The sequence below is a fragment of the Corvus moneduloides genome, chromosome 27, assembly GCF_009650955.1.
Source record: "Corvus moneduloides isolate bCorMon1 chromosome 27, bCorMon1.pri, whole genome shotgun sequence".
Taxonomy (NCBI): Eukaryota; Metazoa; Chordata; class Aves; order Passeriformes; family Corvidae; genus Corvus; species Corvus moneduloides.
In genome coordinates this window covers 3,522,005-3,533,507 of record NC_045502.1, presented here as the reverse complement: position 1 = coordinate 3,533,507, position 11,503 = coordinate 3,522,005, and the positions used below count along the sequence as shown (strand labels likewise).

Below are 11,503 nucleotides of genomic sequence, written 5' to 3'. Positions count from 1 at the left end.
TGATGAAAAGGGGGTGCCGAATTCGGAGAGCTTTTCAATGACAGGATGAGGAGCGATGGCCAGAAACAAAAACACGAGTTCCACCTCAACATGAGGAAGAACTTTCCATGGAGGGTGTCGGAACACTGGGACAGCCCCAGGGAAGGGTGGAGTCTCCCTCTCCGGCGACATTCCAAACCCACTTGGATGTGCTCCTGTGTCACCTGATGCAGGTGACCCTGCCTGGGCAGGCGGGATGCACCCGGTGATCTCCAGAAAGGCCCTTCCAGCCTGAACTTTTCGGAGAGCTGGCGAGGGCAGGAGGGTGCTCGTAATTCTCTGCGCCACCTTGTCCCCTCCCAGTCCCACCCCTCCTTCCCCTGAGCTGGATCGGTGCGGGGGGCGGGGGATGCTGAGCCACTTCTTGGGGTCCCGTGGGGGACAGAGGCGCGTGACACGGCCGGTGGCGACCGCACAGAGTTTATTGAAACACCTCCAGCACAGCACAGGGATGCTCGGGGACGGGGAGCCGGTTGTTGTACAGCGTGCAGGGGGTACACAGAGACGGGGGGCGGGCACCCCGGGGGGGCCGCACGCAAGCGCCATGCTGCCGACGGCTCATGCGGGGGGCGGCGGGTTGGGGGGCACGGGGAGGGGGGGGTTCAGATCCGTTCCCCCTTTCCCCGGCTCCTCCGGCTGCCTCCGGGGCCGCGGGGCCGGGGATTGGGGCGGTGCAGGATGGCAGAGCAGAGAGGGACAGGACACGGGGGCACGCCCGGGGTCCCCCACACCGCAGGTCCCTGTCTGAGCACCCCCCGTCCCCGGGAACAGTTCAAAACCGGGGGGTGCTTCCAACATCTCCCTGAACCCCCTGGAGTAGCCGGGGAGCCCCAGTCCCGGTTGGCAGGGCCGGGGCTCCCTGGGAGCTGCGTGAACCTGGGGCGGGGGGACGCGGGGGACACCGGAGGGGAAGGGGGTCCCGCAGCGGCTGAGCGGAGCAGGGCAGAGCGCGGGGCTCACGCCAGCGAGGATACTGCTGGTCGGCCAGTCCAGGAGATGAAGGCTTCCTCCCTCAGGGCGCACAGCGGCGCGGGCTCTGCCTCCTTGCTGGGCGAGCGTCCCGCCGGCTCCTTCCTCGGAGCACCGCCCGGGTCCCCCGCGCCCACCCGTGCCCTCCACCCACCAGCGTCCGTGGGAGAAGCCCCCGCGGCGGGCGCCCGTCCCCCTGCCCGGCCCTGCCCGCGTCCCGCCCTTAACGCCCCACGCTGATGTTGCACGTCTTGCAGCTGGGGTCCTTTTTGGCGTTGGCGGTGGAGAGGCTCATGAGCTGGTGGCCGCTGATCTCCCCCAGCACGCCGAGGCTCAGGTCCACCGGCTCCGTGTAAATGACCTCCAGGATGCTGTCCTGGGCGTGGCGGTACACCAGCTCGCCCTCCTCCACGCAGCACGTCAGGAACTTGTTGGAGGAAATGTCCAGCTGGGGAAGGCGCTCCCGGCAGAAGAGATCCCCGGAGGAGCCCTTGGGCGCCAGGACCAGCACGACGTAGTGGTAGGCGGTGTACATGCAGTAGAAGTCCGCGAAGTAGAGGTTGGTGTTGGGGTTGAAGAGGCGCTGGGCCGGGATTTGGAAGCGGTACCGGCCGTAGGGCGAGTCCTGGGGGGGCTGCCCGGTGTTGAACTCGGTGTTGCAGCTGAAGAAGATGCCGTGCAGCATCCCGCTGGTGGGCGAGCCGTGGCTCCCGCTGTTGTCCTTCAGCGACGGCTTCATCACGTTCCCGCAGTGCATCCTGCCACGAGGAGGAGGAGGAGGGACACACAGACAGGAACAGCAAGGGTCAGGGAATGCGCCCTGGGAGAGGGGAGCGTGGGGAATGGGGCTGGGGGTACCTGACGTGCTGGAAATACTCCTTGTGCTGGTTGCGGTAGAAGACGGAGAAGCGAAGCATGCGGCCGGCGATCAGCTCCGCTTTCTCCTGCAGCTGGGCCAGGTGCTCCTTGGCGTAGTCTGGGGACAGGCACGGGGACATCAGGGCGTCTCCATCCCCCTCCAGCAGCCCATCCCTGCCCGCAGCTCCCCGCACCTCCTGCCTCCCACTCAGCAGCTGCCGCTCCAACCGGCCCGGCTTGCGCCAGCTCCCGGCATCGCCCCCGTCCTCCTCCGGGCTCCCGGCTCCCAGAGTTTCCCCCATCGTCCCCGAATTGGCCCTATCTTCTCTCCCGGCTCGTGGCTCCCGACATCATCCCCGATCTCCCTCGTGGCTCCCAGCACTGACCCCCTCTTCCTCCCAGCTTCTGGGATCGCCCCTGTTCTCCCTCCCTGCTCCCAACTCCAGGCATCATCCCCGTCCTCCCTGCGGGCTCACAGCTCTGGGCATTGCCCCTGTCCGCCTCATCCTCCCGGCTCCAAGCGTTCCCCCGTCACCCCGCCCGGCTCCCGCCTCCCAGGATCGCCCCCATCCTCCTCTCAGCTCCCGGGATCGTCCCTATCCCCCGTCCCAGCTCCTGACTCCAGGCATCAATCCCGTCCTCCCTCCCGGCTCCCAGCATCGCCCCCGTCGTCCTCGCAGCTCCCGGCTCCTGGGATCGCCCCCATCCTCCCTCCGGGCTCCCGGGAACGCCCCCACCGTCCCTCCCGGCTCCGGGCCGCCCCGGTGCCGCTCACCCCCGGTGCAGAACTCCACGGTCTCGCTCCAGCCGGACACCAGGTACTCGCCGTCGCTCTGTTTCACCGCCGTCTGCACGGCCACGCTGTACTCGGTGCGGGGGCTCAGGAACCAGTGGCCCCGCACCGTCATGGGCAGCGGCACCGCCTTGGCCACCAGTTTGGTGGGGACATCCTGTGCCGAGGGGTGAGGGTCAGGCGGGACAGCATCCCACCCCCGCCCTGCATCCCTGCCCCGCGCCGGGGGGATGCTGCCGGGCACCACACACCCCAAAATATCCACTGAGACCCCCCAAAACACCGTGGTGGCACATCTCGGGCTGCCCCCACCCCCCCGCTCTGTCCCTACAGTGCTGCCCCGTCCCTGTCCCCAAACATGTCCCTGCTGCGATGGGGACACAGGCTCCCCAAGGGCAGGGGCGGTGGTCTCGGGGACCCCCCGCTCCCGGTGGCATCTCGCGGTGTCAATAGGCCACGGAGCAGCTCCGCAGTGCAGAGCCGTTTCTGTGGCAACGCCGGATGCTGAAGTCGGGAGATAGAGGGGAAAAAAATATCCCACCCCCCACCCCCCCACCCCTTATTATTGGGGAGGAGAGAAAAAAAATAATGTTAAACATTAAATAGCATCACCGTGGCAACGGCGCTGCTAAAAACGGCCCGAATTAGTGACTCGCAGCACGGGGAGGGGGAGCAGGAGCGGCTCAGCTCCCCCGCGGGGGCTCAGCGGGGTCCGTCACCCTCCGATCCCCATCCCAGTCCCCTCCGCCAGCGTGTCCCGTGAGGGGAATGACCCAAATTCAGCACTAGAGAGGGCTAAAAGCCAGTTCCTCCCTCCCAACGCCGTCTCCTCTCCGCGGGCAGGGGGTCCCGCGTCCTCCCCCGGCTCACCCGGTGCTTGAACTTGTTGGAATTCTTGTTCTCCTTCTTGTTGAGGTCGATGAAGTAGTGGGTGACCCTCTCCAGGTCCCCCTTCTCCATAGCCCAGGAGATGCGGAAGGAATCGCAGGTGATGTTGTTGATCTCGATGTTTTTGGGGGTGGAGAGCAGCTCCATGGCCGGAGGGGCTGAGCTCCTGCGGGCACAGCGCGGGTTTGGGGGTGCCGAGCCCCCTCTCGCTGCCCACGTCGGCAGCTGCCAAGGCCGCCCGCGGCGGAGCAGATGGCACCGGGGTGGAAAAGCGGCCGGGAGCCAGGAATAGGCAGCGCAGGCAGGAGCAGGCAGCGGGACGCCGGGAACAAGCCCGGTCGGGTGCGGGGGCCCCGGCCGCTCCCCCGGGTGCCGCGGGGCCCCGGCGCGACGCCAGAAGGTGTTTCGGGGTTTGCTCAACACCGGGTGGGGAAAGAAAAACACGGGGAGAGCCGAGGGAGTTGCTGGGAGAGGGGAGGGTTGGACGCAGGCACTGGAAAAGCTGGATCCGCCTTTGCCCCGGCCCGTGCCTCAGTTTCCCTGCGCCCCAGGAAGGCGCTCTGGGGAGTGGGCGATGCTCGCCGAGAGGGGACACAGAGTCACAGCCACGGCACGGGAATGGGGGGTGCTCCGAGGGGGGCTGGAGGGGGCGGGTGCCCCCCACCTTGCAGCCCAGCACGCTGGGCTTGTGCGGGGGCAGCCGTGGCACCGCGGGGCTGCCAACGTGCCACCGCCCCCCCTCCGGGTGCCCACGGCCACCCACGCCGGGCTCAGCCGTGTGTGTCCCTGTCACTCGGCACCCACGGCCACCCACAGCCACCCACGGCCACGTGTGTCCCCCCCCCATCTGCGCAGACCCCCAGCCCCCCCACCCTTGCACCTCCAGGCACCCCAAAGCCGCTGCCACCCCGCACGTCCTCCTCGCCAAAGCCCTCGGGCACGGCAGAAGGTCACCGCGCTGGGGACAAGGTGCCACCTCGCTGCCCCATTCCCGTGCCCGGCGGTGGCGCAGGAATTCTGCACCGGGATTGCTCCAGCTGGATCGTGTCACCGTGTCCCCGTGTCCCCAACAACTCATGCCCGCTAGAAGCCCTCAAGCCGTGCCGTAGCCCCCCTTCCGTGCCCCCCCGAGCATCCCTCAGCGATGCCATTGGGATGTTGTCCCAACGCCACCGGGATTTGGTGGCTGCTCCGGTGTCACGGTGCCGGTGAGGCCCTTACCTGGCCGTGCCGGGGGGCTGCCGGGATGCGCGGGGATGCCGGTGGAGTGGCAGGGTAGGAGAAGGGAAGGGAAGGCAGGACAGAGAGCCCCGGCGGGGCTGATCCAAGCGGGAAGGACGGAGGATGCCGGTGGGATCGCGGTGGTACCCGGCGATGCCGCGTCGCTGCCTGCGGCTGATGCGACTGGGATCCTCCCAGCCAGCTCGGAAATAGCAAACACCCTCCAGAGGAGGGAGAGGAGAGGAAAAAAAAAAAAAAAAAGGGGGAAAAATAGATATCCAAGGAGCTGGGAGAGAGAAGGGGGAGGAAGGAAAAACCTCCCGGTTCTGCCAATGGGATGGAGGGATGAGTGCGGCGTCAGGTGATGGAGGCAGAGTGGGATGTGGGCGCAGATTGGGGGTGGGTGGTGGGCAGGTTCTGCCTGTTCCTCCCATTTTTGGGGCCGGGAGGGGGTGTCCCGGTTGTGCTGCAAGCGGCACAACCGGGACACCCCCTCCCGGCCCCAAAAATGGGATGGATGGGGCGCGTGGGAATGCTGGTACCCACACAGGACCCCGCGGGAATGGGGGTGCAAAGCCCAAGGTGGGGGGGGTACTTGTTCTTTTGCACGTAGCGAACACCCTTTTTGGAGGGACAAAGCTTTTCTGAGGTGAACGGCTGGCGGAGCACCCCAAAATCCTCATTGCCCCCCAAATTTTTGCGGGGGGGAGGGGGGTGTTGGTGCCCACGCATGAACCCTCCCGGTGGGGGTGCCGGCTGGCTGTGGAGCTGTAAAGGACCATGAGGAGGTGTTTGCATTGCAGGAAGCCCGTGAGGGTGTGAAATGAAGGACTGAGTGACCCCCCCAAAAAAAAATCTCCCCTCAGCGCTGCCCGGTCCGGAGAACAGGGCACTGCCCACCACAAAGATGGCGCCGCCGCCTTCACACGGAGTCGGGCAATGCCAACCACAAAGATGGCGGCGCATTGGCAACACCGCCGTGCCCTCAGCAAAGATGGCGGCAGCAGCGTCGCCCCGGGAAGGGCGCGCCGTGCTTCGCGCATGCGCAGTGGGGGTGGCGAGCCCGTGGCTGCCCGGGCAGGGTAAGGGGCGGCGTGGCGGGGGCGGGGGGAAGATTTTTGGGGAGTCGAGGGGGTCCTGGGGGGTGCGAGGAGAGGGGTGAGAGCCCTGGGGAGCGGAGGGAGAGTGCGTCCTCTTTGGGGGTGTATGGGGGGTGAGATTGCTGGGGAGAGGGGTGAGAGGGGGTAAAGGGAGACGAGGAGGGGGCTGAGACCCCTGGGGAGGGGGCGCAGGGGGGTCCTGCGGGGCTGAGGCCCATGAGGAGGGGGCTGCGAGTGGGCTCTGGGGGGGTGTGAGTGGGTAATGGGGGTCTGAGCCCCTGGAGAGTGGGGGCAAGGGGGTTCTGGGGGGAACGAAGGGATTGAGAGCCTTTTGTGAAGGGGGAGCGGGGAGATCGCGGGGTCTGAGACCCCTGGGGAGGGGGGGACAAGTTGTTCCTTTTTGGGGGTGCACGGGGGGTTGAGAAAGCTGGGGAGGGGGTCCTGGGGGCTGCAGGGGGGACACGACCCCCCCTGGGTAAGGGGGCTTCTCGTGGACTCTATTTAGGGGCGCAGGGGGGTGGTTCATTATTGGGGGGGGTGTATGGCTGAGCCCTATTTGGGGCTGCAGGACCCCCCTGAGCCCCCCTGCGTGTCCCTGACCGTGTCCCCTCCCCGCAGGATGGCCGAGGGGGGCTCTGGCAGCTCGGGCTCCCCGGGCAGCCTCCGGCCGGGGGTGCCGGGGGCTCGGGGGGTGCTGGGCAGACGCCCCGCAGCCCCCGCCCTCAGCCCGGGCCGCCTGCCCTCCATCCGCTCCCGAGACCTCACCCTGGGCGGCGTCAAGAAGGTGAGACCCCCCCTCCCCACATTGGGGTCACCCAATGTGCTGCCCCAGCGGGGCTTTGGGGACCCCGGGCTGGGGGTTTTGGGGTGTGGAGGAGTTGGTTTGTGGGGCTGGTCCCGGCTCGTGGCGTGACTTTGGTCCCTCTCCTTCTGTGTCCCACAGAAAACCTTCACCCCCAACATCATCGGCAGGAAGATCAAGGAGGAGTGAGTGGCCTTGGAATTGTTTCCAGAGGGGACAGGGGTGGATTTGCCAGCAGGGGGGTTCCCTGTGGGTAAAAAGAGGGGCACAGGGATGATTTGGGGTCTGGAGCATCTGTCCAAGGAGGAGAGACTGGGGAGCTGGGCCTGGTTGGTCTAGAGAAGGGAGGAGTGAGAGGAGACCCCATTGATCCATAGGAATATCCCAAATATCCATAGAAATATCCCCGATATTCATGGAAATATCCCAAATATCCATAGAAATATCCCAAATATCCATGGAAATATCCCAGATATCCATGGAAATATCCCAGATATCCCTATAAATATCTCAAATATCCATGGAAATATCCCAGATATCCATGGAAATATCCCAGATATCCCTATAAATATCCCAAATATCCATGGAAATATCCCAGATATCCATGGAAATATCCCAGATATCCCTATAAATATCCCAAATATCCATGGAAATATCCCAGATATCCATAGAAATATCCCATATATCCATGGAAATATCCCAGATATCCATGGAAATATCCCACATATCCCTATGAATACCCCAAATATCCATGGAAATATGCCAAATATCCATGGAAATATCCCAGATATCCCTATAAATATCCCAAATATCCATGGAAATATCTCAAATATCCATGGAAATATCCCATATATCTATAGAAATATCCCAAATATCCATGGAAATATCCCAAATATCCATGGAAATATCTCAAATATTCATGGAAATATCCCAGATATCCATAGAAATATCCCAAATACCTATGGAAATATCCCAAATATCCATACAAACATCTCTGGGTGATGTCCAGAGGTCCCTTCCAAGAACACCCATGTCCTGGGAGGGTCTCGGGGCAGGCCTGGGGGTGACGTGCCCCCTGCGTGCCCCGCAGGCCCCGCGAGGATGTGTCCGTCAAGAAGGAGAAGAAGGAGCGGGAGCGGCAGCGGGATGGGCACGGCCGGGGCCGGGGCCGGCCCGAGGTCATCCAGTCCCACTCCATCTTCGAGCAGGGCCCTGCTGAAATGATGAAGAAGAAAGGTAAGGGCAGCTCCCCTCCGGGTTTTTTTGGGGATGGGGGGGGTCCCACCGGCTCGGGGTGACCCGGGGCTGCTCCTCTGTCCCCCCCCCAGCAGGCTCCTGGGACAAGACCGTGGACATGTCCGACTTCGGCCCTTCGCACATCATCAACATCAAGAAGGAGAAGCGGGAGACGGACGAGGAGACGAAGCAGATCCTGCGGATGCTGCAGAAGGACGATGTCAGTGGGTGTGGAGGGGGTGGCTTTGGTGCCACCAAGGTGGTGCTGAGTGTCCCCTGTGCTGTCCCCACAGTTCCTGGACGACCCGGGGCTGAAGAACGACATCCGGAACAAGCCGGTGCAGCTGCCCCTGGCCCACTCGGGGTGGCTCTTCAAGGAGGAGGCGGCGGAGCAGGAGGACACCCAGCCGTGGCTCCCTGTATCCAAGGAGGAGAAGATGGAGCTGGACCCACCGGCGGTGAAAGGTGGGCTGGGATGAGGGGGACACAGCGGGGACAAGCTGGGGGTGTCCCTGTTTGCCCCGTGCCCACGCAGCCCCTCTGCAGTGAAGGAAGAGCCGCGTGAGGAGGATCCCAAGGCGGCGCAGCCCAAGGGCCCCCCCCGGATTCCCGCGGGATGTGTCGGCGGCCGAGCTGCTGCAGCAGCTGAGCCTGGCGGCCGAGGAGGAGCTGGTGTTCCTGCAGCTGCCCGACACCCTGCCCGGCCAGCCCCCCACCCACGACTCCAAACCCATCAAATCCGAGCTGCACAACGAGGACGGGCAGGTGGTGGTGGTGAAGCAGGAGAAGAGCCAGGTGGGGGCTCGGTGGGGGTGTCCCCTCATCCCTGGGTGTGAGCCCTCTCCTCCTGTGGTGTCATCTCCCCCAAGCGCATGAGGATGTCCCCCCATCTCGTAGTGTCCTTTCCACCCCATCCCGTGATGTCCCTCCGGTGTCATGTTCCTCCCTGGTTCATTATCCCCCGCATCCCGTGCTGTCCTTTCCCTCACATCCCGTGATGTCTCCCCCTCATCCCACGGCGTCATCTTCCCCAGTCCCATGGTGACTTCCCGCCTATCCCATGATGTGCCCCCCCCATCCCATGGTGTCATCCCCCCCATCCTGTGGTGTCCTTTCCCCTCCAATCCTGTGCTGTCCCCCCCATCCCATGGTGCTGTCCCCCCATCCTGTGGTGCAATCCCAATCCCGCTGTGCGATCCCAATCCCGTGGTGCGATCCCAATCCTGTGATGTGATCCCCATCCTGTGGTGTGATCCCAACCCCGTGGTGTGATCCCAATCCCATGGTGCGATCCCAATCCCATGGTGCGATCCCAACCCTGCGGTGCGATCCCAATCCCATGGTGCGATCCCAATCCCGTGGTGTGATCCCAACCCTGCGGTGTCATCCCAATCCTGTGGTGCGATCCCAATCCCATGATGTGATCCCAATCCTGTGATGTGATCCCAACACCATGGTATGATCCCAATCCTGTGATGTGATCCCAACCCCGTGGTGGCATCCCAATCCTGTGATGTGATCCCCATCCCGTGGTATGATCCCCATCCTGTGGTGTGATCCCAATCCCGTGGTGTGATCGCAATCCTGTGATGTGATCCCAATCCTGTGATGTGATCCCCATCCTGTGGTGTGATCCCAATCCCATGGTGTGATCCCAATCCCGTGGTGTGATCCCAATCCCGTGGTGTGATCCCAATCCTGTGGTGTGATCCCCATCCTGTGGTGTGATCCCAATCCCATGGTGTGATCCCAATCCTGTGATGTGATCCCCATCCCGCGGTGTCATCCCAATCCTGTGATGTGATCCCAATCCTGTGATGTGATCCCAATCCTGTGATGTGATCCCAACCCCGTGGTGTCATCCCAATCCTGTGATGTGATCCCAACCCCATGGTGTCATCCCAACCCCGCGGTGCGATCCCAACCCCGCTGTGCCCACGGCAGGAGGCGAAGCAGGCGGAGAACACCTGCACCCTGGCCGACCTCCCCGAGGGGCAGGTGGGGAAACTGCTCATCCGAAAGTCGGGAAAGGTGCAGCTGGTGCTGGGCAAGGTGACCCTGGATGTGACCATGGGCACCCCCTGCTCCTTCCTACAGGTATCGGGGGGACACTGCCACCCAATTTTGGGGGGTTTCACCCCAAAATAACCCCCGGGCAGCCCTTCCCTGGGACAGCGGTGGGGAAGGGTCCTGCTGGTGGCCCTCTGGGACCCTTTTCCCAGGGATTCCCATGGGATCAGGCTGCTCACGGGTGTTCCTCCCCGATGGGACAGGAGCTGGTGTCCGTCGGCATCGGGGACAACCGGACGGGCGAGATGATTGTGCTGGGCCACGTGCGGCACAAGCTGGTCTGCTCCCCGGATTTCGAGGCTCTCCTGGAGCACCGGCACCGGTAGCCAAGGAGGTCCCGGCCCCCCAGCCCCCGGGGACGGACCCTCAGCCCCTCCAGATGTGCCTTTGGGGCGTGGGGAGGGGGCTCGTGCAGGTGTGGGCACAGAGCCAGCTCCCGCCTCCTCCCAGCCCTGCGGGGGGGTCCGGCTGTGCCCCCCAATCCGGCGGCTTCCCCCCAGTGCCAAACGGGGATCTCTGGATGTGTGGGAGCGTGGGGTGTCCGCCAGCTCTGAGGACACGCTGGTGGGAGCAGGACACGCGTCCTGGAGGAGAAACCTGGAATAAAACCTCTTTTCCCCCTGCGTGGGGCTGCTCCGTCTTGTTCTGTCACCTCTGCTGAGCCCTGCAAGGCCTCGGGGTCCCTGGGCACGGCTGCAGCAGGTGGGGGGCAGTGGGTGACCCCCACCCCATCCCCATGGCAGGAGCCTGAGTGTCCTGGGGGGTGAGGAATGTCCTGGGCAGGGAGCAGGAATGGGGGACACCAACTACCTGGGCAGGGCTGGGGCTGCACTTGCCCCTCTCATGGTGATCTCCCACCCCATCCCATCTTAAATCCCGCTGTTCCCACCCCATCCCATCTTAAATCCCACTGTTCCCACCCCATCCCATCTTAAATCCCACCCCCCCGCCATATCCGACTTTACCCTTCTAATTCCATATTATCCCCCGCTCCTGCCTCATCCCATCTCGTCCTCCCCATCCCATCTTACCCCCACCTCCCTGTCCCGTTCTACCCCCTCAATTCCATTTTACCCCTCTCCTGCCCCATTCCAGCCCACCTCCCTCCCACCCCATCCCCTTTAACCCCCCCAAATTCCACCTTAGCGCTCTCCTGCCCATCCCACATTACCCCCGTTCCCACCCCATCCCATATTTCCCCCAATCCCATATTTCCCCCCCAATCCCATATTATCCCCCCCAATCCCATATTATCCCCCCCAATCCCATATTTCCCCCCAATCCCATATTATCCCCCCCAATCCCATATTATCCCCCCCAATCCTATATTATCCCCCCCAATCCCATATTCCCCCCAATCCCATATTATCCCCCCAATCCCATATTTCCCCCCCAATCCCATATTATCCCCCCAATCCCATATTTCCCCCCAATCCCATATTATCCCCCCCAATCCCATATTATCCCCCAATCCCATATTATCCCCCCCAATCCCATATTTCCCCCCAATCCCATATTATCCCCCCA

The 11,503-nt window shown here is 63.5% G+C and overlaps 2 protein-coding genes across 2 annotated transcripts; one reads left to right on the top strand and one right to left on the bottom strand.

Moving 5' to 3' along the window:
- Positions 1-443: 443 nt before the first annotated feature.
- PHYHIP (phytanoyl-CoA 2-hydroxylase interacting protein) lies at positions 444-5,202 on the bottom strand. Its single transcript, XM_032092027.1, is given in 7 exon segments — positions 444-1,766; positions 1,867-1,984; positions 2,642-2,816; positions 3,530-3,713; positions 4,769-5,019; positions 5,021-5,062; positions 5,065-5,202. Coding segments are annotated over 7 exon segments (1,443 nt in total). The 3' UTR covers positions 444-1,231.
- Positions 5,203-6,486: 1,284 nt separating this feature from the next.
- POLR3D (RNA polymerase III subunit D) lies at positions 6,487-10,594 on the top strand. Its single transcript, XM_032092031.1, is given in 9 exon segments — positions 6,487-6,652; positions 6,812-6,855; positions 7,761-7,906; positions 8,002-8,126; positions 8,200-8,371; positions 8,453-8,486; positions 8,488-8,701; positions 9,851-10,003; positions 10,180-10,594. Coding segments are annotated over 9 exon segments (1,176 nt in total). The 5' UTR covers position 6,487; the 3' UTR covers positions 10,303-10,594.
- Positions 10,595-11,503: the final 909 nt, after the last annotated feature.